The 26,726-nt window shown below is 44.6% G+C and overlaps 1 protein-coding gene across 10 annotated transcripts in view; it reads right to left on the reverse strand.

Annotated features, from left to right (window-relative positions):
• The window catches only part of UBE2F (ubiquitin conjugating enzyme E2 F (putative)), a 625,415-nt gene that overhangs the window by 152,576 nt on the left and 446,113 nt on the right, over positions 1 to 26,726 (reverse strand). For 7 of the 10 annotated variants that reach the window (XM_033944350.1, XM_033944352.1, XM_033944349.1 and 4 more), the window contains 2 exons: positions 20,215 to 20,568; positions 13,382 to 13,439 (listed from right to left, as the gene is read on the reverse strand). In XM_033944350.1, coding sequence (XP_033800241.1) covers positions 13,382 to 13,439; positions 20,215 to 20,568 — 412 coding nt within the window. The remainder of the gene's footprint in view (positions 1 to 13,381; positions 13,440 to 20,214; positions 20,569 to 26,726) is intronic. The other 3 variants (XM_033944358.1, XM_033944357.1, XM_033944359.1) reach the window with 1 other exon arrangement.

Below are 26,726 nucleotides of genomic sequence, written 5' to 3' on the forward strand. Positions count from 1 at the left end.
AGGAGGCCCGCTATTGAAAGCTTGTTGGGAGTCCATAATGCTTTATGATAAAGGAAAAACAAGGTTTGGGACATATTGGCGGAGGCCAGAGGTCGTGCGGATTTCTTCCAAAATAGAGATCAATCCTTGTCGGTTAAGGAGAAATCACAATCTTTTTCCCAAATGTGTTGAAGACTCTCCACTGCTGAGGTATTAGCAGTTTGTATAAGTTTGAGACCGTATGACCATTATGTAATAGAATGGCAGCTTGAGGTATAATGGAGGGGGAATGATTGTGAAAAGTCTGTAGGAGATTTTTGTGATGTAAACAGTAATAAAGTTGCAGCCATTTATAATGTTCTTTCACATTAATTAAAAATTTGTATCTTAAGTCAGAGAAAGGAATCAGCGTTTTTTCTGGAATTAGGACATCCTGTAGTCGATAAATACCTTTGTTAATCCATTCTTTCCAGAGGAATGGGATTCTGTTAATAAGTATGTTGGAGTTAAACCAAAGATAGGCATGTGTGGATGAGTGAAAAGGAAACTCAAGCAATTTATCAAATTCCTGTAAACACTGGTATGTAGAGAGCCGAAGTGGGTTTTTAATGAGCGACGTTGGAACCAATAACAATGTTTTTAAGTGGACAGGTTGAGATATTTGTTCTTCAAGCGAATACCTGGAAGGGGTGTAAGTAAGGTGATCCGTAAACCAATGGAGACCCTGCTAAGTAATAAAGGCTTTGTGATAACTAAGAAAATTGGGAAATAAAACTGCTCCTTGTTCTCTTTTTAATTTAAGCTTTTTCAGCGCCAGTCTGGGTTGTTTTTGTTTCCAAAGGAAAGCGGAGAGGATACGATCTATATTTTTGTAGAAAGAGATCTGGAATAGCACAGGGATCATTTGTAAAATATAATTTATCTTTGGTGCAATCATCATTTTGATCATTACTAACTGACCCCACCAGGTAAGATTTAGGGGGTGCCAAGAATGAATTAATGTTTTTATAGATGATATCAATCGATCACTATTGATAGCAATGGTGTCCGTTAAGGAGTGGGAAAGTTTTATACCAAGATACTTCAGTTTGGTTGGCACCCACACCAGACCATGTGAGGTAACTGAATCAGAATGTGTGAATGAATTTAGTGGTAGGGATTCTGTTTTTTGTTGATTTATTTTGTATCTGGAAAAGATAGAGTATTCTGAAATAGTGTTCAAGATCACAGGGATTGACGTGATCGGATCAGTAACATATAAAAGGACGTCGTCAGCGTATGCGGATACTTTGATAGCCATAGAGTCTATCGAAAGCCCTTTAAAAGCTGTATTCATCCGCAATGCAATAAGAAGTGGTTCCAGAGCAAGACTGAATAAATATGGAGAAAGGGGACAACCCTGGCGAATTCCTCAGTGTAAATAAAAAGAAGGAGATAAGGAATTATTCATTATGATCGTAGCTGACGTAGTAGTATAGAGGGTTTGTATCATTTTGATGAGACCGACCGGGGTACCAAACTATTTAAGAACCAAAAAAAGTTATTTCCATTCTACTCTGTTGAATGCTTTTTCTGCATCAATCGAAAGAGCCAGAGCAGGAGCCGAAAGAGATTGTGCGATGTGAGAAGCATGAAAGAAGAAGCGTGTGTTATCAGAAATTAATCTACCTGGCATAAATCCAGTTTGATTGGGATGAATGACCTTGTTAATAATAGATTTAAGCCAATTAGAGAGGATTTTTGCATAGATTTTGTAGTCAACATTGAGAAGAGAAATAGGTCAAAAATTTTGCACAAGGTTTAGGTATAACAGTGATAATTACTTCTGTGAATCTGGTAGATAGAACTGAGTCTGGGGAAAGATGATGGTAGAATTTAAGAAGCCAGGGTAATAGATTGGATTTAAAGAGTCTGTAGAACTCTATTGGTATTCCATCTGGGCCAGGTGATTTTCCAGCAGGCATTTGTTTAATGGCGGTAAAAATCTCTTCCTCAGTGATCTCTTTTTCTAAGCAATGAACATCAGAGGGACTCCATTTGGGTGCTGAGAGCTTTTGGAGAAAGGTTTGAATATGGGAGTCCTCTGAATATGATTTGGATTGATATAATGTAGCATAAAATTCAGAAAAAACTTTGAGGATATCTAGAAGGGTAGTAACAGTTATATCATTTTTATTTTTGATAGCTGTAACGTGCAATTTTTCAGTTTTTCGTTTAAGATAATTGGCCAACATTTTACTTGCTTTATTGCTTTCAGCATAGTATCTGGTTTTGGTAACATATATTTCCTGTCCTGCTTGGATTGAAAGTTTTTTATTGTATTCGTATTTCAATTGGCAGATTTTGTTATATACAAGAGGATCGTTGGAGGCAATGTATTTGGATTCTTCTAATTTAATTGAAGATTCTAGAAGCAATAAAGCAGATTTGTCCGATTTGGTTTTAAATGCCGCCATGGAAATAAGTTTGCCCCGTAGAGTTGTTTTAAATTAAAATGCTTGAGTACCTGATTGTAAAACCGCTTAGATAACCTTGATAGGCGGTATATAAAATCCTAATAAACTTGAAAAAAAACTTGAAAAACTTGATTCCCAGAGAGTTGAAGGAGCTACATTTGAGCTATTGTTAATGATAAAAAAATTATTGAATACATTTTTTGATGTGAGGGATGTTGTCCTCTACCAGAATTGAGGATTGCAACCTCCATAAAGGAGATCGGGGAAGGTCTGTCCCATGTAACGCAAGTGAAACAGATATGAGTGTATGGTCTGATATGAGGATTGGGGAAATATTCGATGAAGTTACCGATTGTAGGAGGGAATGGGAAACGAATATATAATCTATGCAAGAAAAACAATGAGGAGGAATAGAATGATATTCTCGAGAATCGGGATGTTGAATTCTCCAAGGGTCTGTTGGGATTAATTGCTGTATCATAGAGTGAAAGGCAGAAGTAGATTTTTGTTTAGATTGTCTATCCAGAATGTGAACTGCTAAGGTGTTAAAGTCTCCTGCTATATGTATTGTTGTAGAATTTGAACATTTAGTGACTTGTGAAAGAGAATAGAAACTCCACCTTTCCTTCCCTTGGAGGGAGAATCAATAGAAGTTTTAATCCAGGGACATGTTTTGATAAGGTATGAAGAATCTGGTACATGGGTTTCCTGTAACAATTTTATGTTGGGTGAAAATTTTTTGAGGTGGAGAAGAATTTTTTTTCCTTTTGATGTGATTTTTAAGACCAAGATACAATGTTGATTGAAGGATGATTTGAATTAGTCATTAGGACTGCTTAATGGGGATCTGTTAAAGTCGTTATATTTATATGAGAAAGTTGTGTAAGCACGATAAACGAACAGAAGGAGCATTAAATATTGTAGTGTACTTGTGAGTCTCAAAACGAACGGCAACAGGAACAACAGTGGTTCCAACCTATAGGGAGAACAACAGAGAATGGAGCACACAAGCCATTCCCTCTAGTTATAAGTTGGGAATAGTACAAGTGAGCACCCATGAAACCAAAGGGTGAGATATATATATATACAAATAATTTTGAAATAAAGAGTATACCTGTGGAAACATGTTAGAGTACTAGAGTGATGTTAATGATCCAAAAATAAAAATAAAAATTGAGCAAATTGGAAAAATGAGGTTGGGCTATTTATTTTATAAATGAGTACCGCTATTCCAGTCTATCCACTGTCGGGATCAGGGCTGCAATTAGTCTCTCCGCAGATGGAATCACTCTGTTCTTTAGAGAGTTTCAGAACAATGGGCGTGTCGTTTCAATCTGTAAATCAGATGTTAGTTATGATGGCGGCGACAGTCATCCAAACCCCACCATATGCGGCATAGGGTTCCTGATCACTGCCACCTTGCAGCAGGCCTCACTCCCATCAGCAGGGTATAGGAAAATGAACGCCGAGTTCGAATCGCTTCAATGGAGCCGCACCCAGTTATGGCAGCCGCCACCTGACCTCCACACAAAAAGTGTCGGAGCCGAGTCGCCACTGTCATTTAGCAGGCCCTGAATCTTACAGTAACAGAATGGGGAGATGTACGGATGGAATCTGGAAGGGTAAGCATTTGTTAGAATATTAAGTAAAGATATAACAGCAGGCAAAAATACAGACAATAAAAAGTTGTTAGAATGAAGATAATCAGGAGAGGAATCAGAACAATAATATGCAGCAGAAGCATTTCTCTTTGAGGCATCTTGTCAGAACAAGCAAGCTGTGCTGTAGCAGGATAAAACAATACTGTATGCAGACAGAGAAAGAAGCTATTAAATTCTTCCAGTTAGCATGAGGTAACAACAACGATGAATCAGAAAATCAATTTTGAGTATAAGTACTGCAAGGTAAGATCAATAAAATTCAGGATGGTACAGTGAAATATGAGCGGAATAAATTAAATGTCAGCAATTACTCTTTGGTAAGGAAGGTAGTATGGCGTCCTGGTTCCACGTGGAGGCAAATTTTAAGACAGAGTGCAGGATATCGTACAAATTATGAGGCAGACTTTCCTTGTGATTGCATTTGATAAAGGTATTTCTGCAATTGATCTGGTGAGTTGAAAATACGAGTTGAGTTGTGCAGAGTGACAGTCATTCTTGCTGGATATTGAAGACCATATCGTGCCCACTAGGGATTTCAGGCGAGCTCTCATTTCCAGAAAAGATTTTCTTTTTCTAGCTGTCGTTCTAGCCAGATCTTGGACGATGAGGATCCTTTTCCCTGCAAATTGAAGGTTAGCAGTATTCTTTGCAGCCGTGAGAATTTGAAGTGCTTGAGGAAAACGAAGCAGTTAAGCAACTACAGGTCTGGGGTGAAGTAGACCCTGTTTGAGAAATGAGGGAGTCCGGTGTGCTCTCTCAAATTGCAATGGAAGATCTGTAGAAATATTTAGAAGTGCTGGAAGTTGTTCAACCAGAAATTTAGTGAGATCTGAACCTTCAGAGCATTCTGGTAAACCAATAATTCTTATATTGTTCCGTCTGCTTCTATTGGAAAGGTCCTCAATTTCCTGCTCCATTTGCTTGAGTTTTTGCTGGCTTTGATCCTCAAATTGAGCTGCGGAGAGTGCAGCTGTGTCAGCTCTGGTTTCCAAAGTCTCTATTCTGATTTGGCAGGATTGAAGAGAAGCATTTAGTGAGGTTAAATCATGTTTGAGATCACAGGTCACTTCATAGTGCTTAATAATGAGATCCTTGAGCGATCGAAGCTCTTCCAGCATCATGTCTGAGGCTGAGTCCAGGTTTTGCTGGCCTGGGATTTTTCAGGAGAAAGAGGATCATGTTTCTGTCATTTTGAGCCTGATGCAGAAGCGTTAGAAAGATCTGTCTTGGTAGATTTACTCCCAGACATTTTCAAATGTAGATGCAGAAGTTTCAGTGTGAAAACTGAAAAATAATAGGGTACTCAATTCGATTTTCTGGAGCTGTAGAGAGGAGAGGAAGCTTTATGCAGCCATCTTGGATCTCAGCTCAATGGCGCCCCCTGCTGCCAATTTATTAACAATTTTCAAAACTTATATTTTCCAGAAAGAAAGAATATAATTTTACCAGTATTCTTAAGGCCTTAAAGAATAAATCATTTGCCCTGTTTGACCAAATTGTATTCAAACTCTGTCAGGCTGTGCTTTTTCTGTGTTTGAGCCCCCCTTAATGAGAATCCCTAATGTTCTCCTCTACTGGGCTTGCCATGAGATCGGGGCAGGCAGGAGAAGTCGGGCTGAGGAGAGAGGCAGAAGGGAGAGAAGAGGAGGAGGCAGAAGGGAGAGAACAGAAAAGGAGGCAGAGGGTGAGGAGTTGCGGCAAGAGGTAGCTCCGCCCACCCCCTGACATCACCCGAAGCAGACACAGAGCTCCCCTTAAAAGGGGAGGGTCCAAAGGCATGCAGATCCAGCTTGCCTTGAGATCGGGGCATGCAGGAGAAGCTTGGCTAAGGAGAGAGGCAGAAGGGATAGAAGAGGAGGATGCAGAAGGGAGAGAACAGCAGAGGAGGCAGAGGGTAAGGGGCTAGGCCAGAGGTAGCTCCGCCCACCCCTGACAACACCAGAAGCAGATCCGGAGCTCCCCCTTAAAAGGGGAGGGGCCAACGACACACAGATCCAGCTTGCCTTGAGATCGGGGAAGGCAGGAGAAGTTGGGCTGAGGAGAGAAGCAGAAGGGAGAGAAGAGTAGGAGACAGAAGGGAGAGAAGGCATGGGGTAAGGGGCTGCGGCGAGAGGTAGCTCTGCCCACCTCCTGATATCACCAGAAGCAGATCCAGAGCTCTCCTTTAAAAGGGGAGGGGCCAACGGCGCACAACCGTTCGGCACTCGCCTTACCGAGAGCACCACCACCAAAGAAAAGCAGAGGAAGACCACAGCAGACGCAGAAGACATTCAACCAGGTGGACCCAGCAGGTACAGAGACCCACAACCAGGCAGACACAGCAGGTACAGAGGACACAGCTGGTAGAGGACACACAACCAGGCAGAAGCAGAGGACAGCCACAGTAGGCACAGAGGATAAAGTAGGCACAAAGGACACACAACCAGGCAGACACTGAGGACATAACCAGGCGAAAACAGAAGACACAGCAGACACATAAGACATCCACAGCAGACACATACGACATCCGGCAAGTGGTCAGCAATGCAAGCAGCAGACAGAAGCAGGATGTTGAGCTACCCAGTTTTCTGCACCATCTGCCATATGTATAACCACCTCCCTTCTGGGAGGCGGTCTTACATATGCGCTTGATGCGGAGAACTGGAAAGCCTGAAGAAGCAAGTCAGACTCCTGGAGTCTAGAACTGGAGGCACTTCAAGCAGTGGAGGAAGAAGACAGAGATGCATAGATCATCAAGACAGAGGACACCATCGAGGAAGAAGTCCGGGAGCTGGAGAACTTCATAGAAGAGGCATACAGGTAGGCCGTGGAAAAACACCAGTGGAACTGCCGGGATATGCATACAGAGAATGTGGACCACCAGATGGACAGCCACCAGGAGGAAATGGGGGACACAGCAAGATCTGGAAACAGCGGAGGGAACCCACAAGAAGATGAACGCCAGGATGAGAGGAAATGGATAGAAATGAAGGACATGGATCTACGGTTGGAGAGATGGGCATACACCAGATACACGGACCTGCAGCTGGAGAATCAAGAAAAGATAGAGGACAGCAATTGTGGTGGGGGACTCTATCATCAGACAATTTGACAGCCACATAGCAGGAGGAAGACTGGATCGACTGGTGACCTGCCTACCAGGAGCCAAGGTAGAAGACATAGTGAGCTGCATCGACAGGATCGTCGACAGTGTGGAAGAAGAAAATACGGCAGTGGTGATCCATGTGGGGACGAACAACATGAGCAACAGGAGCTATAATAGAGAAGTACTGAAAGACCAGTTCCAGATGCTAGGAAGGAAGCTGAAGAACAGAATGCAGAGGATAGCTATCTCGGAGATCCTGTCGGTAAACAGGGCAGATGAGAAGAGACAGATGGAGCTGCAAGCAGTCAACGCGTGGATGCAGTGCTGGTGTGAAGAAGGATTCCACTTCGTGCGCAACTGGATGACGTTTTTGGGGAAGAGCAAGCTATTCAGGAAAGACGGACTCCACCTTAGTAGAGATGACACGAGGCTACTTGCAAGCAATATCAAGAGCGAAGTTGAGAAGTTTTTAAACTAGGAAGAAGGGGAAAGCCGACAGTCGACAGAGAGTCGGTGATTTGGGAACTGGTATACCCGAAGGATACCTTGAAGGAAGATGGAAGGAAATACTCACCAGATCGCAGACAAGACAGACCGAAAGGGACACAAGAGGGAAGGACGCGCAAGAAGGGAACAGGCTTCAAACTCAAGTGTATTTACGCGAATGCAAGGAGCCTTAGAAATAAGATGGGTGAATTAGAAGCTGTGGCAAAAAAGGATAACATTGACATCATCGGCATCATGGAAACATGATGCACTGATGAAAATGTCTGGGATACAGTGCTACCGGGATACAAACTATACCGCAGAAACAGAGTGACTCAAAAAGGAGGAGGCATTGCCATATACGTCAACGAGGGAATTGAATCTACTGGAGAGAACATGCCACAACAGACGGATAAGTTAGTCTCTATGGGTCAAAATTCCAGGAACAAATGGACCAGAAACTAGGATAGACATCTACTACCAACCCCCAGGGCAGTCCGAAGAAATTGATGGAGAAATGATGGATGAGATTAAACGCAACTGCAAGGGAGGCAACGCAGTTATCATGGGCGACTTCAACTATCCAGGGATAGAATAGAACCTAGGCACCTACAGCTGTGCTAGAAAGACCAAGTTCCTGGAAACTGTAGGCGATTGCTTCCTGGAACAACTTGTCAAAGAAAACACAAGAGAAAACGCAATTCTGGACTTAATTCTAAATGGGTTGGGAGGACTGGCACAGGATGTAGAAATAGAAGGGATGCTGGGAAACAGTGATCACAATATGATCCGCTTCAACATGGAAGTAGGAGTGAAACATCAGTCCAGAACAATGGCCACAGCACTAAACTTCCGAAAAGGGAATTACGAAGGGACGAGACACATGGTGGGGAAAAAATTAAGAAGATAAACACTTTAAAGATACTAGAGCAAGCTTGGTCTCTTTTTAAGGATACAGTAACTGAAGTGCAAAATCTATATATACTGCGTATCAACAAGGGATCAAAGAGGAAAAAGAATAAAGAACTGGCGTGGCTCACTGTAGAGGTTAAGGAAGCGATCAGAGACCAAAAAAACCTTGTTTAAGGAATAGAAAAGATCAAAAACGGACAAAAACTGGAATATGCACAAGCAACATCAACGTAGGTGCCATGAGGCGATAAAAGGGGCCAAAAGAGACTATGAGGAAAAAATAGCCAAGGAGGCGAAAAACTTCAAGCTGTTCTTTTGATATATTAAGGGGAAACAACCCATGAAGGAAGTGGTGGGACCGTTGGATGACCAAGGAATAAAGGGAGCGCTAAAGGAGGAAAAAGCAATAGCCATAGACTGAACACGTTTTTTGCGTCTGTATTTACCGATGAGGATATACACAGCATACCGGAACCCATCAGGCTATATGCTGGAAGTGAAAACGGGAAACTGACAGAGTTAGCGGGTCAGTCTAGAAGAGGTATGTAGGCAGATTGATAGGCTTAAGAACAATAAATCCCTGGGACCGGATGGCATCCATCTGAGGGTCATCAAAGATCTGAAAGGGACCAAAGCTGAACTGCTTCAACTAATAGCCAATCTGTCGATCAAAACGGGAAAGATTCTGGAGGACTGGAAGGTGGCGAACGTTACGCCAATTTTCAAAAAATGTTCGAGGGGAGACCCAAGAAACTACAGACAGGTGAATCTGACCTCGGTACCGGGAAAGATGGTAGAGATGCTGATTGATCACCTTGACGGACACTGTATGATGAGGACCAGCTAGCATGGTTTCAGCAAAGGCAGATCTTGTTTGATAAACTTGCTGCACTTCTTCGAGGGAGTAAACAGGCAGATAGGCAAGGGCGACGCGGTCGACATTGTATATCTGGACTTTCAGAAGGCGTTTGACAAGGTTCCGCATGAATGACTACTTCGGAAAATTGCAAGCCATGGAATCGAGGGTGAAATACTCATGTGGATTAAAAACTGGCTGGAGCATAGGAAACAGAGAATGGGGGTAAATGGACAATACTTGGATTGGAAGAGCGTCACCAGTGGGGTGATGCAAGGCTCGGTGTTTGGACTCGTGCTTTTCAACATCTTTATAAACGATCTGGACATAGGTACGACGAGCGAGGTGATTAAATTTGCGAACGATAAGAAGTTATTCAGAGTAGTGAAGATTCCGGGGGATTGTGAAGATCTGCAACGTGACATATTGAGGCTCGAGGATTGGGCATCGACATGGCAGATGAGGTTCAACGTGGATAAGTGTAAAATGATGCATGTTGGTAACAAAAATCTCATGCACGAATACAGGATGTCCGGGGCGGTACTTGGAGAGACCTCCCAGGAAAGGGATTTGGGAGCTCTGATCAACAAGTTGATGAAGCCGTCCATGCAATGTGCAGCGGCGGCGAAAAGAGCAAACACAATGCTAGGAATGATAAAGAATGGGATCACAAACAGATTGGAGAAGGTTATCATGCCGCTGTACCGGGCCATGGTGCACCCTCACCTGAACTACTGCGTACAGCACTGGTCGCCATACATGAAAAAGGACATGGTATTATTCAAAAAGGTCCAGAAAACAGCGACTAAGATGGTTAAGGAGTTGGAGGAGCTGCCATAAAGTGAAAGATTAGAGAAACTGAGCCTCTTCTCCCTTAAACAGAGGAGATTGAGAGGGGACATGATCGAAACATTCAAGGTACTGAAGGGGATAGACATAGTAGATAAGGACAGGTTGTTCACCTTCTCCAAGGTAGGGAGAACGAGAGTGCACTCTCTAAAATTGAAAGGGGATAGATTCCGTACAAACGTAAGGAAGTTCTTCTACACCCAGAGTGGTGGAAAACTGGAACGCTCTTCCGGAGGCTGTTATAGGGGAAACACCCTCTAGGGATTTAAGACAAAGTTGAACTAGAATGTAAGCAGGTTGGGCTGGTCTCAGGGCACTGGTCTTTGATCTGGGGGCCACTGCGGGAGCGCACTGGTGGGCACGATGGACCACTGGTCTGACCCAGCAGCGGCAAATTCTTATGTTCTTATCTGTGGAAGTTCAGCTAAAGTCCTGGCATCATTGGGGCTTCTTGGAGGCTGTGGTGGTACATGATCTGGAGGACTGGGTACTTCTAGTTATCATACCTTTGTCTGTAACTCTGTGACAGTCTCTGGGAGAAGAATCCTCTGGAGTACTGAAGAAAATGCTTGGAGTCACGAAAATTATTCTGAGTAGACCTTTGAGTTCCAAGGTCTACTGTGCGGAAGTGACTTAGGACAATGATCAGCCACACTGGCCATAAGAACATCCAACCCTTTCCAAAAATCATCTGCCCCTTAAAGGGGAGTCTGCTTAAGGTAGCTTTAGAGGCTGAATCTCCCATCCATTCTCTGATCTGTGCTCAGGACTCTAATAATGTTATACAGGGCATCCGCCACATAGTCAATCCCTTCCATGTCTAGTCGCAATTACAGCTTGCCATCCGTGCCTGCGGTACAATGGACTCTGGTATGACATGCTTGTGCCACAAAGAAGCCACTGAGGCTGCCCTAAATCCCAAGGCTAAGGCTTCAAACTGATATGTGAAGACAACATCCACCCTGTGGTCCTGGGCATCCTTCAAGACTACAGCCTCTCTCACTAGGGTGGGCAGTCCTTTTAGTAAACTGGGCTGCCAGCAAATCCACCTTAGGCTGGACAAATAACTGCTGAAATTTAGGAGCCATGGGATACAGCCTTGTCTTAGCTCCCCTTAGGGAGCCCTCCAGGACCTCCCAATTCTCCATAATTAGGGCAGTAAGATCTGGATGCAATGGAAAAAATGAAGACTGTGCCTGGGAAGCACTCAATCAAGAATTGTGATGCCACAGTCTGCAGAGCCTCCAAGTTTATGGATGCCAGAAAAATATGGAGGCCAGGGAAGCAGCTAGAAGTGTTGGTTGTTCTCTGCAAACCATTTACACACAATTCTGGTGGTATGAAATGTCACATTTTCCTGTTGAAAGATCCCATCGGTCATAGGGAAGACTGTCAACATGTACGGGTGCACTTGATCAGCAAGGATGGAAAGATACCCATATCGGTTGAGAGTGCCTTTCAGAGGTATCAAAGGACCCAGACCATACCAAGACAACATTTCCCAGACCTTAACTCTGCCGCCACCAGCTTGAGTACGTCCAACAATGGTTATTGGGTGCTTGTTTTCAGCGGTTTCACACCTAACACGCCAACATCCATCCAGCTCAAAACATGTCTCATTAGAGAAGGCAACCCTCTGCCAGTTGGTGCAAGTCCAACGTTGGTACTCCTGTGCAAACTGCAGTCATATTTTGTGATGAACCCTTATAAGCATGGGTGCAGTCTCTAGCGTTCTGTTCCGGGGCCCCTTTCGCAACAGGGTTTGCTGCACAGTCATTTTGAACACAAATCTGGAAGCCTTCTGGTTCGTTTAGACCAGTGGTCACATGCAGCCTGCCAGGTACTATTTTGTGGCCCGCAGTCTGTACTAGTGCTGTCTGTATTAGTGCTGCCTGCTCTTTGCAGCGTCCTCAGGCTTCCCCCTGACTTCCCGCTCTTACCTTCAGATAATTACCGCAGTCTGCAGAGAGGATTGCCAGTGCTGTAGCGATCCTTGCAGGCTGCCGTCGTCCTCAGCAGCACGTTCCCTCTGCCGTGATCCTGCCCCTGATGCTGCGGAGGCTGATGGCAGACTGCATGATACGCTACAGCACCGGAGATCCTCTCTGCAGGTTGGGTAATTAGCTGAAACTAAGACCGGGAGGCCAGGAAGATGGAGGATGCTGCAAAGAAGGGGGGAACATGCAAGCCTTTGGGGAGGCTTGCATGTTCCCCATAAAGTGTTTTACCTCATGCAAAATTGTCATTTCTTTAATAAGATATTAACTATTTTTTTCTGCGGCCTTCCAAGTACCTACAAATCTAAAATGTGGCCCTGCAAAGGGTTTGAGACCACTGGTTTAGACAGTGAGTTGCTCCATGTTTATGTGCTGATCGGCCCACACCAACCTGCGCAACAGACAACACCTTGGAGGAGAGTGTGGCATAGTGGTTAGAGCTACAGCCTCAGCACCCTGCGGTTAAGGGTTCAAACCCTGTGTTGCTCCCTGTGACCCTGGGCAAGTTACTTAATCCTCCACTGCCTCAGGTACATTAGAGATTGTGAGCCCAGTGGGACAGATAGGGAAAATGCTTGAAGCACATTATGCAAACTGCTTTGAGTGTGGTTGTATAACTACAAAAATGTGGTATACAAGTCCCAATCCCCTCCTTCCCCACCTCACATTGATGGCTCGTGCTGCCCCCCCCCAATTACCAATTACCATGTCGGGTCATCAAAGAGGTTTCATTCGTCCACTCATGGTGCACTTAACCACAGCAGCCCATGAACAGTTCACAAACTCTACTGTTTCTGAAATGCTTTCACCCTTGGCCCAGTAGCCGATGATCAAGCCTTTTTCAATGTCTGATAAATTGCATTTTCCCCCCATAACAGCCACGGTTGCTATATTGCCAACTTGCTGACATCCCACCTTATATACCCATGAAGTCTGCACATGACAAGTACATTCATTCAGACAAGTGCATTCATTCATTGGCTATGTGCCCCTGACGCCAGAGGTAGACGATAATCATAATAATGTAATTTGACTGTGTATTATAAATATTGTAGAAAATACTGAGTTGTACATAAAAAAAAATGCTAAGTATACAGTACCTTTAACGTTCTAGTTGGAGCCCAGCCAGTTCCATCAATTGAATGCTCTCTTAGTAAACTGAAACAGACATGAAAAAATGTGTTAATTGAGTATTCATTACAGAGGATGGAAAATTATTTCAGATGGCTGATTCAATGAACATACTTGATACAAGAAAACTTTTGATTATTAAGCACAGTTACTTACCATAACAGATGTTATCCAGGGACAGCAGGCAGATATTCTCACACAAGAGTGATGTCACCGACGGAGCCCCGGTAAGGACCACTTTAAAAGTGCAACGCCACTTTAAGACTTTAGAAAGTTCACTATAGCCCGAACTGCGCATGTGCGAGTGCCTTCCCGCCCGACGTAGGGCGCACGGTCCCTCAGTTAAGATAAGCCAGCTAAGAAGCCAACCCAGGGAGGTGGGTGGGTTGTGAGAATATCTGCCTGTTGTCCCTGGATAACACCTGTTACGGTAAGTAATTGTGCTTTATCCCAAGACAAGCAGGCAGCATATTCTCACACATGGGTGACCTCCAAGCTAACAAAAATGGGATGGTGGGAGTGTTGGCCTTTAGGAAAATAAATTTTGTAATACAGATTGGCCGAAGTGCCCATTCCGTCTGGAGAAGGACTCCAGATAGTAGTGAGAAGTGAATGTATGAACTGAGGACCAGGTGGCAGCTTTACAGATTTCCTCAATGGGAGTAGATCTGAGGAAAGTAACAGAAGCTGCCATAAGCTCTAATTTTGTGGGCTGTGACATGGCTCTCCAGTGCCAGTCCAGTCTGAGCATAACAGAACGTGATGCAGGCAGCCAGCCAGTTGGAAATCATTCTCTTAGAAACAGGATGCCCAAACTTGTTTGGATCAAAAGAGATGAACAGTTAGGGAGATGTTCGATGTGGCTTTGTCCGATCAGGTAGGGCTAGTCTCAATTAGTGCACTGGTCTTTGACCCGAGGGCCGCCGTGTGAGTGGACTGCTGGGCACAATGGACCACTGGTCTGACCCAGCAGCGGCAATTCTTATGTTCTTAGGTTCAATGTAATAGGCCAAAGCCCATTTACAGTCCAAAGTGTGTAAAGTGATTTCTCCTTGATGAGAATGAGGTTTAGGAAAAAACACTGGCAAAACAATCAACTGATTGAGATGAAACTCTGGAAGTGTGCGCAGAACCACTTTGTCATGATGAAAAACTGTGAAGGGTGGATCTGCCACCAACGCTTGTAACTCACTGACCCTACTGGCAGAGTGAGAGCAATAAGGAAGACAATTTTCCAGTAAGAAACTTGAGATAAGCTGTGGTCATTAGTTCAAATGGAGGCTTCATCAAACTGGAAAGAATCACATTAAGATTCCAGATGACAGGCAGAGGCTTGACAGGTGATTTTACATTGAAAAGTCCTTTCATGAATCTGAAGATCAAAGGATGAGCAGTAAGAGGTTTTCCTTCGACTGGCGTGTGAAAAGCTATAATAGTGCTGAGATGGACTCTGACAGATATAGATTTGAGGCCAGAATCAGATAGATGAAGCAGATATTCCAACACCAAATCCACTGATAAGTAAGTTGGATCGTGATGTGGAAGAAAACCTAGTCCACTTTTGTTGATAACATTGTTGGATGGCTGGTTTCCTGGAGGCATCAAGAATATGACGGACAAGCTGAGAAAGATGTAAGGCAGATGGATTCAGCCCGAGAGAAACCAAGCTATCAGATATAGAGATGGCAGGTTGGGATGTAGAAGAGATTCCTGATTCTGAGTAAGCAGAGTAGGAAATACTGGAAGATGTAGGGTTCCCTGGAACTGAGCTGAAGTAGAAGGGAAAACCAATGTTGCCTGGGCCACCGTGGAGCAATGAGAATCATGGTGGCTGCTTCTTGCTTGAGTTTGAATAGAGTTCTCAACATGAGAGGAATTGGATGGAATCCAGGAGAAAGGCATCTGCTTCCAGACGGAGAGGAGAGTAAAGCCTGAAGCAAAACTGGGGCAACTGGTGATTGTGAGGAGCCACAAAAAGTCCACTTGTGGAGTGCCCCAGTGAGCAAAATTGAACTGGAGAGTTGCAGAGTTGAGAGTCCATTCGTTAGGCTGAAGAATTCTGTGAGGTTGTCTGCTAGGGAATTCTTCTCCCCTTGAATGTAGATAGCCTTTAAGAAAAGGTTGTGAGCTGTCGCCCAAGTCCAGATTTTTTGGGCCTCCTGACATAAAAGGAGAGAGCCCGTGCCTCATTGCTTGTTTATGTAGTACTTCGCTACTTGATAGTCCGTGCGAAGGAGGACTTGGGGGCAGAGAAGACGATGGAAGGCCTTGAGGGCGTAAAACTGCTCTGAGCTTGAGGAAACTGAAGTGAAATTTCTGCTCCTTTGCAGTCCAAAGACATTGAGCATGAAGATCATCCATATATGCCCCCCAAGTATAAGGGGATGCATCCGTTGTGATGACCTTGTGATGAGGGGGTAAGTGGAAAAAGAGACCTCTGGATAGATTGGAGGAGATCATCCGCTATTGAAGCGACTGCAGAAGAGATGATGTTACAGATATATGCTGTGAGAGACAGTCCGTCGCTTGAGACCACTGAGATGCAAGGGTCCACTGAGGAGTGCAAAGGTGTAGTCTTGCCAATGGAGTCACATGCACTGTGGAAGCCATGTGGCCCAGCAGAACCATCATGTGTCTTGCAATGATGGACTGAAGAGGATTCAATTACTAACAAAGGCGGATGACAGCCTGAAGGCGATTCAATGGGAGAAACGCTCTCATGAGAGTGGTGTCTAGGATTGCCCCAATGAATTACAGATGTTGAGTGGGAAGAAGATGTGATTTGGGGAAGTTGACTTTGAATCCTAGAACATGAAGAAAATAAATGGTCTGAAATGTCCCTTGGACCACTTCCTGAGAGGATACAGCCTTGATAATAATAATAATAACTTTATTCTTCTATACCGCCACAATCTTGCGACTTCTAGGCAGTTTACAATCAAGAGTGCTGGACATTCAGCAAAATACAATAAGTAGATATTCAGAGGAAATACAGAGATCAGAGACCTCAGGAGGCAATAGTATAGAAATACAATTTGCTGAGCAAAAATGTAATATGTACATTTTAGTAGGTAATGTCCGACAGGACCTGTTGGGGATAAATAGCAACGTAAAGTTACGATAAGATGAAGATAACAGATTATATTTATAACAGTGCTGTTAAGTTCAGGTGGAATAGGGAGGGGGGAGGGAGAGGGGGGTCAATTGTTTAGGTATTTCTGGAACAGGTATGTTTTTAGGAGTTTTCTGAATTCCCCGTATGTAGTGGGCGAAAGCAGTTGGTCTAGGTCTTTGCTCCATAGGACTGCTTGGTGAGAGAGAAGGTGTTCGTGCTGTTTTTTCATTTTGCAGCCTCTAAGTGGAGGGGAAATGAGTTTTGGGTGTGTGTTTCTTTTGAGTTTGTTATTAGAAAATGCGAAAAGGTCCGTTATGTACTTGGGGGTCAGGCCGTATAGTACTTTGAAGCAGAGGCAGGCAAATTTAAACCTTACTCGGGCTTCCGTTGGTAGCCAGTGCAGCTGCCGATAGTAGGGTGTCACATGGTCGAATTTCTGACCGAAGATAAGTCTGACCGCAGCATTTTGCATTATTTGGAGATGTCTCATATTCTTTTGTGAGATTGCTAGATAGGCGATGTTGCAGTAGTCAAGCTGACTCAGTATGAGGGATTGCACTAGGATTCTGAATGTTGATATATCGAAGTATGATTTAATGGTTCTGAGTTTCCAGAGAGTAAGGAAACCTTTTCTGAATAGGGAATCCATTTGTTCCTTCATTGTTAGGCATTGGTCTAGAATAACACCTAGTATTTTCATGGTGGGCTGAATAGGGTAGTTGAGTTTATTGATGCATAGTGGGGTTTTATTGTCAAGTGGGTGAGGGGAGGCAACAATGAATTTTGTTTTTTCTGGATTGAGCTTAAGCTTGAAATCTGTCATCCATTGTTCCATCTCATTTATGGCATCGGATGCCTTGGGAATGGTTTTCAAGATGGAGTTGGCGAATGGGATGATGATCGTAAAGTCATCTGCGTAGCTGAATAGTTTTATTCCTAGTTGGGTTTGTTTCACACCTAATGAGGACATGTAGATATTGAAAAGCAGTGGCCCTTGTGGCACTCCGGATGAGTAGCTCCAGGTGTCGGAGTGTTCGTTGTTAAAGCGTACCTGGTAATAACGGGATGTGAGGAAGCCACAAAACCAGTTTAGTACCTCAGCTCTGATACCAATGGTGTCTAAGCATTGCATCATTTTCTCATGGTCTACCAAGTCGAATGCAGAGCTCATGTCGAATTGCATGATCAGGGCATTGAGGCCCTTACTAAATAATAGGCGCAGATAGTCTAGGATGGCAGCGATTACAGTCTCCGTACTGAATAGGTTTCTAAAGCCGGATTTAGTTTCATGCAGGAGAGAGAATTGATTAAGGTAGTTCATTAGTTGGGTGTGTACTAGTCCTTCCATGATTTTTACAATGAATGGGATAAATGCTATTGGTCTGTAGTTTGTTATTAGCGCTGAGGATTCTTTTCTATTTTTTGGGATGGGGTTATTATTATGTGGCCGTTGTTAGTGAGGAAAGTCCCATTTTTTAGGTTGTGGGTTAGGTAGTGTAATAGTGATATTTTGAATTCTGGTGGTGCCGCTTTCATAATCTCCAGAGGGCACATATCTAGGATGCAGTGAGATTTAGAGTATTTGTTGTAGAGTTTGGTGTAGGTATTCCATTCTGGATCTAGAAAGGAACTCCAGAGCATGTCTGTAGGTATTTCATTGTCATGTGAGTTAGCTATTTGGTAGTTGCCGGGGATGACTGTTACATTGTTATTGCTTATACAGTTATTTTTTTAGGTTTTTAATTTTGGAATCAAAATATAGAGCTAGGTCCTTCGCGGTGGGTAACTTCGTATTGTGCTCAGGTGTGGTGTAGCGGGTGGTATCAAATAGGTTTGTGACTATGTTGAATAACTCTTTTGTATTGATTCCTTGTGAACCTTTGCATGATAAGTTAATTTTGGTGGAGTAGAACGCTTTGCGTTTGTCTTTTATCAGTTGTTTGTAGGTTTTTATGTAGGCTCTCCATTTGTTGCGGTCTGTCAGTTCTCCTGTTTTATTCCAAATCCTTTCTAGTCGCCTAGCTGTTTGTTTCATTTTTAATAGTTCGGTATCGAACCATTTGTTGTATTTGTTTGCGTTGCTTTTGCTTTTATGTATGGGGGCGATTTTATCTAGGATGGAAGTACTGATTGTATTCCAATGGTCCCAGAAGTCTATTCCTTCCTCTGTTACTGTCTGCGGTTCGTATTCTGACCAGTATTCTTCTGGAATAATATAACCTCTTGTTTAATGTTCTTTTTTTATCATCAGACGTGTTTTAGATTTTCGGTGTGACCAGATCAGCTTAAAATAATAGGTGAAGTGGTCGGACCAGATGTCGTGATGCCAGGTGTCTTCAGTCAGAGAGATGATTGGGTCAAGGTTTTCCTTTGTGGACATGGCAACTAGGTCTAAATGATGGCCTTTTTCGTGAGTTTGTGTGGGTACGGGGATGTTGTAGTTGAGTAGAGTTAGGAAGTTTTTAAGCTCTATTGCGTCTGTGTTGTTCTCTTCGTCTAGGTGTAAATTTATGTCCCCTGTGATGATGTTGTAGTTGGGGCTGATAGAATTGTGTAGGACGAATTCGCAGAAGTCTTCTTTGGCTTTGGGCCAGCTTTTAAGCGGGATGTAGAATAGTATGCTGGATAAGGATTCTTCTAGCTGGGTATTATTGATTTTACAGGCTAGGATTTCTAGGTTGTCGGTCATTTTAGAATCTAGAAGTTCGAACTCGAATCCTTCTTTAAGGATTATGGCTAATCCTCCTCCTTTTTTTTCCTGTGCGGTTTAACGTAAGGATTTTGAAATTGTTTGGTAGAAGATCAGATATAATAGGATCATCTTCAGATAGTAACCAAGTTTCAGTTAGAAAGAGGCAGGCTATTTGTTTGCTGGTGATCCAGTCATTTATGAGGAATGCCTTGTTTCTAATAGATCTGGTATTAAGATATGCACATGGGATGGAGGTGGTTGCAGCATTTACTGTTGAGTTAGTGGTTTTGATGGTTTTTATTTCCCTTGTTCTTTTTGTAAGGGTATGGTGGTGTCTTTTTTTATATGAGATTACATTAATATGATTTGTAGTGTCTTCTTGCAGGTTGGTGATGTAGGGGAAGGATAGAACAGGGTGGTGGATGTATTGTAATTGAGGGTAGAGAGAGTGAACGTCTTTGATATTACCGCTTATTAGGTAGATCAGTAGGATTAGTAGGAGATTCATGATTGGGGGGTGTCGAAGGCTCAAGATGTTTTAACTTCCTCAGTGTCTTTCCAGACCGTAGCCATGTCATCTCAGGTGACATCTGTGTTGAAGACGACCGGTGTTGGCGAGACATTGGTGTCGGCTTCTTAATAAGCGGTGGCACCGATGAAGACTCCACTGCAGGGCTCAGACCGGACTGGCACCAGGGGAGTCGGTGTTGATATGGGCAGAATTTGAGTCAGCACCAGCAGTTGTAATTGCTCATGTATTTCATTTCTAAGCAAATCGTAGATCTGCTGCTTGAGAGTAAGCACTAGTACCGCTGGCTTTTTGGCAGGTACCTTCGGTGCAGCTCTATGCTCCGGCGATGAGGCCGATGTCAAGGCACTCACTGAGATCAGAGCGGAGCGCTTATTGAGCCTCCTCGAGGTCGGCAGGACTTGACTCACTGCTGCTGTGACCTGAGGTCCAGAGGGGGTGGAGGAAGGCTTCTTAGCTGACTTACCTACTGAGGTATGCGACACCGAAGTTGGTTCCACCGATGTCGATTTGGTTGGTGCCGCCGACATCGGCAGTGGTGTTAAGTTGCCTTCCGTTGCGACACAGGAGACGCTGCTGAATCAGGTGGTTCTTTAGAGTCCTCTTCTGCAGCGAAGAACAGCAGGTACAGGTTTCAGGACGGTGCTTGGGCCCTAAGCACTGAAGACACCAGCGATGCGGGTCAGTCACAGAGATGGGGCGAGCACAACGGTCACACTTTTTGAAACCCGTCTGCGGGCGGAACATTGAAGGGAAGATGGCCTCGGCTAAATTAAAATCTGAGGCCAAGGTGGTCGAACAGACCCCCGCCGGGCCAAACCTGCGAAAGAGAGAAAATGAAAATTTTTACTTTTTTTTTTAACCAAAATAAACTTAAAGAAAATAAAAACAAAACTGACCGAAAAAGTAAGAATTCTGCAAGAGCGGGAAGGCAGCAGAGAAAAAATTTCAACAGCCATTGAAAAAACGCGTTGTCTTAGCTCTGCGGAAACTAAGAAACTGAGGGACAGCACGCCCTACATCGGGCGGGAAGGCACTCGCACATGGTTTGGGCTGTCATGAACTTTCTAAAGTGAAAGTGGAGATTGTCACAAGCCCAACACTACAGCTAGCTTTGTTCCAGCTAGGAAGCAGAGGAACTTAGCCCTGAAGCTTAAGAGAGCTGATCAGTGCAGCAGCTATCCAACTAGCAAGAAGCAGCACTCTGATTCTGGAGAGGTTTCCCAAGAGCAGGAGCTCTGGGAGGAGTTGGAATAGAATGAGGACAAACACTCCTTTAAACCTAGACCAGGCTCTGGTAAGACTCAGCTTAGAAAACAGGCTCTAAACCCTTTAGGCACACACCTGCTGAGGTTAATTGAAGATAAACAACAAAACACACTCCAAAACTTACTGCCACAACCTGAACTCAACACAACAATAAGGCAGAAATAGTCAAAAAGGGTTCACAAAGGGGGCGCTCAGGAACCAAAACTGTGCACACCACGCAAACCGCGTGAGAGCTAACAAGATAATATCAAGTGTTAAGGGTGCTCTCAGTGTGAGCAAGCAGTAACAGGAGACAAGCTTCAAAACTCAGGTAGAGGTAATGTACCCCCACCCGCACACCATCACTGAGCACCCTGGGCGTGCAATAAATCAAATGAAAACGTTCACGAATCAAAAGCAAGTAAATTAACTGAGTGAATAACAGGTGAGACCTGAGCGACCCCTGAATGAACCCTACCAGCCAAAACCCCAGCGCAAAATCAAAAAAAGATAACTTAACTGAAATGTGAAGCAGGAACTCATCTCTGAGGCTCAAAATGAAACGCGTCCGGAAAACAGGTTCAACCGAGCTGGTTTCGGGGAAGAACCCTTCTTCAGGAACCCATGAACCCGATGAAAGAGAGTGAGGGCGGCTGGAGGGCGGGGCGGCCGAGGAGCAACGCACCCGCGCTAAAGAGCAGACAACAAGCCACGTCATACACACATACACCAATCACACAACAGCACCAATCATTCCATAATGAAAACAGGGGTGTAAATGCAAAATACAAAAGATAGAAAATGAACGGAAACTAAATAATAGTGTGCCATTCGACACTCTCATTAAGTCCATTAGGCAAGACAGTCTGTAGGTGAAAAATCCAATACTGTTCACGGAGGTTCAAATGGGCTTGTCTGTCACCCCTGACACCCCCTAGGTACTTGCTCAAGGACAAACCATGACAGATCAGCAAACTTGTGTCCATGTTCCACACAATGAGGTACAAGGGGAGCAGAATGGGTGACGATATGAATCCGGCTCTTGTGTTCCTGAAGCCTGGTTCTGATCTTTCTGGTGATGCGTCCGACGTAGATTAGTTCACAAGGGCAGATGATGATGTAAATCACCCATTCCGAATCACATGAGGTGTGAGCCCTGTATGTGTATGTGTGTATGACGTGGCTTGTTGTCTGCTCTTTAGCGCGGGTGCGTTGCTCCTCGGCCGCCCCGCCCTCCAGCCGCCCTCACTCTCTTTCGTCGGGTTCATGGGTTCCTGAAGAAGGGTTCTTCCCCGAAACCAGCTCAGTTGAACCTGTTTTCCGGACGCGTTTCATTTTGAGCCTCAGAGATGAGTTCCTGCTTCACTTTTCAGTTAAGTTACCTTTTTTTGATTTTGCGCTGGGGTTTTGGCTGGTAGGGTTCATTCAGGGGTCGCTCAGGTCTCACCTGTTATTCACTCAGTTAATTTACTTGCTTTTGATTCGTGAACGTTTTCATTTGATTTATTGCACGCCCAGGGTGCTCAGTGATGGTGTGCGGGTGGGGCTACATTACCTCTACCTGAGTTTTGAAGTATTGGAGCTTGTCTCCTGTTACTGCTTGCTCACACTGAGAGCACCTTTAACACTTGATATTATCTTGTTAGCTCTCACGCAGTTTGCGTGGTGTGCACAGTTTTGGTTCCTGAGCGCCCCCTTTGTGAACCCTTTTTGACTATTTCTGCCTTATTGTTGTGTTGAGGTTAATTGAAGAGCAGGAGAAAGCTCAGGGAAAGCTGAAACCTGCCCTATCCCCCACACAGGCGGGGACGGGGCTCTCCCAGAGCAAGGCAGGTGGAGCTGTGCAAGCCAGGGAGAGTCAGTGCTGAGCCAAGAGAGGAAGCAGACGCTTGGATAGGTGCTCCAGAGGTCAGGCAGGGAAATGAAGTAGAGATGCAGGATTCAGAGGAATCCTTACTGGTAAACCAGCCAGACTGCTTGAAGCCAGAGGAAGCCATGGACATTTCATTGGAACCTGTTGAGGACAGAATGGATGAAAGTTAAGTTTTCTTATTTGCTTTCAAGTGCACTGTGTTATTGGAAAAGGAACCGTATGTTTGCTGGCTGTGGGAGAATTTAAAAGCACGTTGCAGGGAAAAGCTGCCCTGCCTGGAAAGGACTTTGGACTGTGGTTTTTTTCCCTGTTTTAAAAGTTAAAGCCACTGATTGACACAGTGGGGATTGTGGGGCAGAATCCACACAAGATCCACAGGGTTGGGATTGCGGGGTGCCTTTTTGGCTGTTATTGAAGCATGGATTCAGCAATTCCCCACTCCCACCAACTTACTAGAGTTGTTAGGGGAAAGCCTGATTAAACATAGGCAGGCACAGTATGCTTTACCAGGACCAGTTAATTGTTGCAGGACTGTGCAATACTCTCCAGTTGTTGTTTTTCTTTTTGCTTGAAAGAAGCTGGTGAGAAACTCCAGGACTTACCTTGAGGCAAGGGTGTGGCCAGCCTTGTGCTGACCTGGCAGTCAGGACTGCAGGGCTAATTGCCAGAGCAAGTAAACTGTTTGAGTTGTTTTTCCTTATTTTTGCATATATTTTGAACATTGGCTGCCTTACTCATTAAAGCCTTCATTATTTTCCCTGAACATTATTGTACCAGCAGGGCTTTCAATTATTGAAGGCACACCAGCGTCAGCGTTTTGCGCGCTGCCTGGTATCTGACTCAGGACCTGGTACCAGGAGTGCGACAAGATGCACTTTTAAAGTGGCCTGTACCGGGGCTCCGTCGGTGATGTCACCCATGTATGAGAATATGCTGCCTGCTTGTCCTGGGATAAATAACATAATACAGCTCAAGCAACAAAAACATCAGACGCCTCTTCTTCTCACCCCTGACCAAGCAGCAGCAGCAGCAGTTGCAATCACAGTTTCATCAAATAGCCGTGGGGCATTTTCTAGGCCGGCCCACTTTGATAATGCGAGGCAGGCCGGCCTAGCAAAAGCCCCAAGATTGCCTGGACTAGCGGATGCTGGACAGGGGGAGTAGGGAAGGGGTGCTGCTGTACAGGGGGGAGGTAAAAGGAAGATAGAAGGGCTACTGCTGGACAGGGGGAGCAGGGAAGAGGTGATGCTGGACAGGGGGGAGGTAAAAGGAAGGGAGAAGGGCTATTGCTAGACAGGGGAAGCAGGGAAGGGGGGAGGTAAAAGGAAGGGAGAAGGGCTACTGCAGGACAGGTAGAACGGAATGGGTGCTGCTGGACAGGGAGGAGGTAAAAGGAAAGGAGAAGGGCTACTGCAGGAAGGGGGAGCAGGCAAGGGGTGCTGCTGCACAGGGAAGTGGGCCCAGGGAGCAAATTTTCTATGCTTTGGGTGGAGGGGGTGTGCTGGGGGGCAGGCAGCAAATCTTGGTTTGCTCTGGGGCGGATACAGAAGTGGGCCATGGAGAGAGACAGAAAGAAAGGCACGCAAGCATTGCGCCACAGAGAGATAGGCAAGCAGGCAGGGTACCATGAAGATAGAAAGACAGGCAGGTAGTGCACGAGAATGAAAGACAGATGCACACAGAAAGTGGACAGGGAAAGAGACAGAAAGCAAGAGAGAGAGAGACAGACAGACAGGGGGCCATGGAGAGAGACAAACAGAAAGAATGACAGACAGATAGGGGGCCACAGAGGCAGACAGCAGCCAAGGAGAGAGAGACAAAGAAAAAAAGACAGACAGACAGCTAGTGGCCAAGGAGAGAGAGAGAAAGAAAAAAAGACAGACACACACCTCACACAGTAAGTTTTCATTAAATTTTGTGATCTGTTAAGTCTACACATCTATTCTAGCACCCATTAATCTAACGGGCTTAAACACTAGAAATTAAAAACAAAATTATAATTCTACCCCTGTATTACATGTTAATAATAATCAAACAAAAAGAAAGGTGAAAGCTAAGTGAAAGATTCATAAATCTTTCAGAAAATAAGCAAGACTTGTTTTGTGGAACATCAGAAAAATTTATCTCTTGCCAAATGGATATGGGCAAAGAATTCCAGAATGAAGTGGCTTACTAATGGTCAGTCCTCTCTTGATGTCCAATTGGCAAAAAATCTGATCCTTTCTTTCCAAGCTTGTGGAATGAAACACAGGCAAACAAACTTCCTGGCTGACATGGAAAATGGAAGATAGGAAGGTACAGTATGGAGAACTACTCCTGTGTCTGTAACTTGGAGAAAGGATTCCCTGCACGAAAGCCTAAATCTCTAAAATATGCAGTGTTGAAACAATTGCGACCAGAACGAGAGTCTTGATCGTCAGGTCCAGAAGAGTAGCACCCTTCAGTAGCTCGAATGGGACTTCCGCAAGGCCCTGAAGAATGATATGAAGATTTCACAAAGGGAAAAGATGATGCAACGGAGACTGCAAATGAAGCGCCCCCTCAGAAACCGGGTGACATTTGGATGAGCAGTAAGCAAACTAGAACCCCTGCATGTCTGGAAGCACGAAAGGCCTGCTACCTGAACTTTAAGGGAGGCTACTGCTAAACCCTTATCTAAGCCTGTCTGAAGTAAAGCCAGGACCACTGAAAGGGGAGCCTGCTTAGGCTTCATTCAGACCTTAGCACTCCACTGTAGGAAAGCCTTCCAGACTTTGGATTAGAAGCTATAGTAGAGGGTTTCTTGGAACGTCAAAAGCATTGAAATGACATCTGAATAATCGCATCTAACATAACATAACTTTTTTCTTCTATACCGCCACAATCATACGACTTCTAGGTGGTTTACACTGAAGAGAACTGGACAATCAGCGATTTACAAAATACAAATAGTAAAAGTACAATATATTTCTCAAGGATAGTCAGTATAAAATTATTAAATTTAATATGACTTCTATTTAGGAAATAAATCTATCAAACAATGCAGTCTTAATTTATTTCCGAAAAGCACCATAGGTCAACCTGGCTCCATTGATATAGGCTGAGTGCTCAAGCCAGGCCAGAAGAACAGAGCGCTGTGGGCTCTCCATGGGTAATGGACCCTGACTGAGAAGGTTGCAATGAAGAGGGAGTTTGAGCTTCCTGTTCCACTGAAGACGGAAGAGATCCACATACCACAGATGACAAGGCCAGTTCAGAGCAACTAGAAACATAAGGCTGGGATGCGTCGCTATCTGGCGGATGACCTGACCAACCAGAGGAGCTTGTGAGTCAGTCAAGGTTAAACCCAAGGCATACAGCCACAAGCTTCCGTGCTCTATTCTTTGAATAAAGAAGCACCTGACCTTCAAGTTCTCTGCTGAAGCCATTGCGTCCATCTGAGGCTGACCCCAGCGCTGTATGATCAGATGGAATGTTTTCCGCATGATGGACCATTCTCCTGGGTCCAAGACTTTTTGACTGAGGAAGTCTGCTTGCATGTTGTCAACTCTGGTCACGTGTGCCCGCCGAGAGAAACAGATGATGTAACTCTGGCCAGCGAAACAGCATGCAAGCTTCCTGGCCCATGGGCATTCTTCTTGTGCCCCCTTGATGACTGACATACACCACTACCATGGAATTGTCTGAGATCACTCTCACTGCTTTCCTATCCAGAGTGTGCTGGAGAGCAAGTTAACGCTAGTCGAATTGGCCGAAGCTCCAGATGATTGATTGACCAATGCCTCTGACATGGAGTCCACTGCCCCAGAATGGAATGGTCCCTGCAGTGAGCACCCCAACCTGACAGGCTGGCAGCCATCATAAGAGTGATCCACTCT

The sequence above is a fragment of the Geotrypetes seraphini genome, chromosome 5 (assembly GCF_902459505.1).
Source record: "Geotrypetes seraphini chromosome 5, aGeoSer1.1, whole genome shotgun sequence".
Lineage (NCBI taxonomy): Eukaryota > Metazoa > Chordata > Amphibia > Gymnophiona > Dermophiidae > Geotrypetes > Geotrypetes seraphini.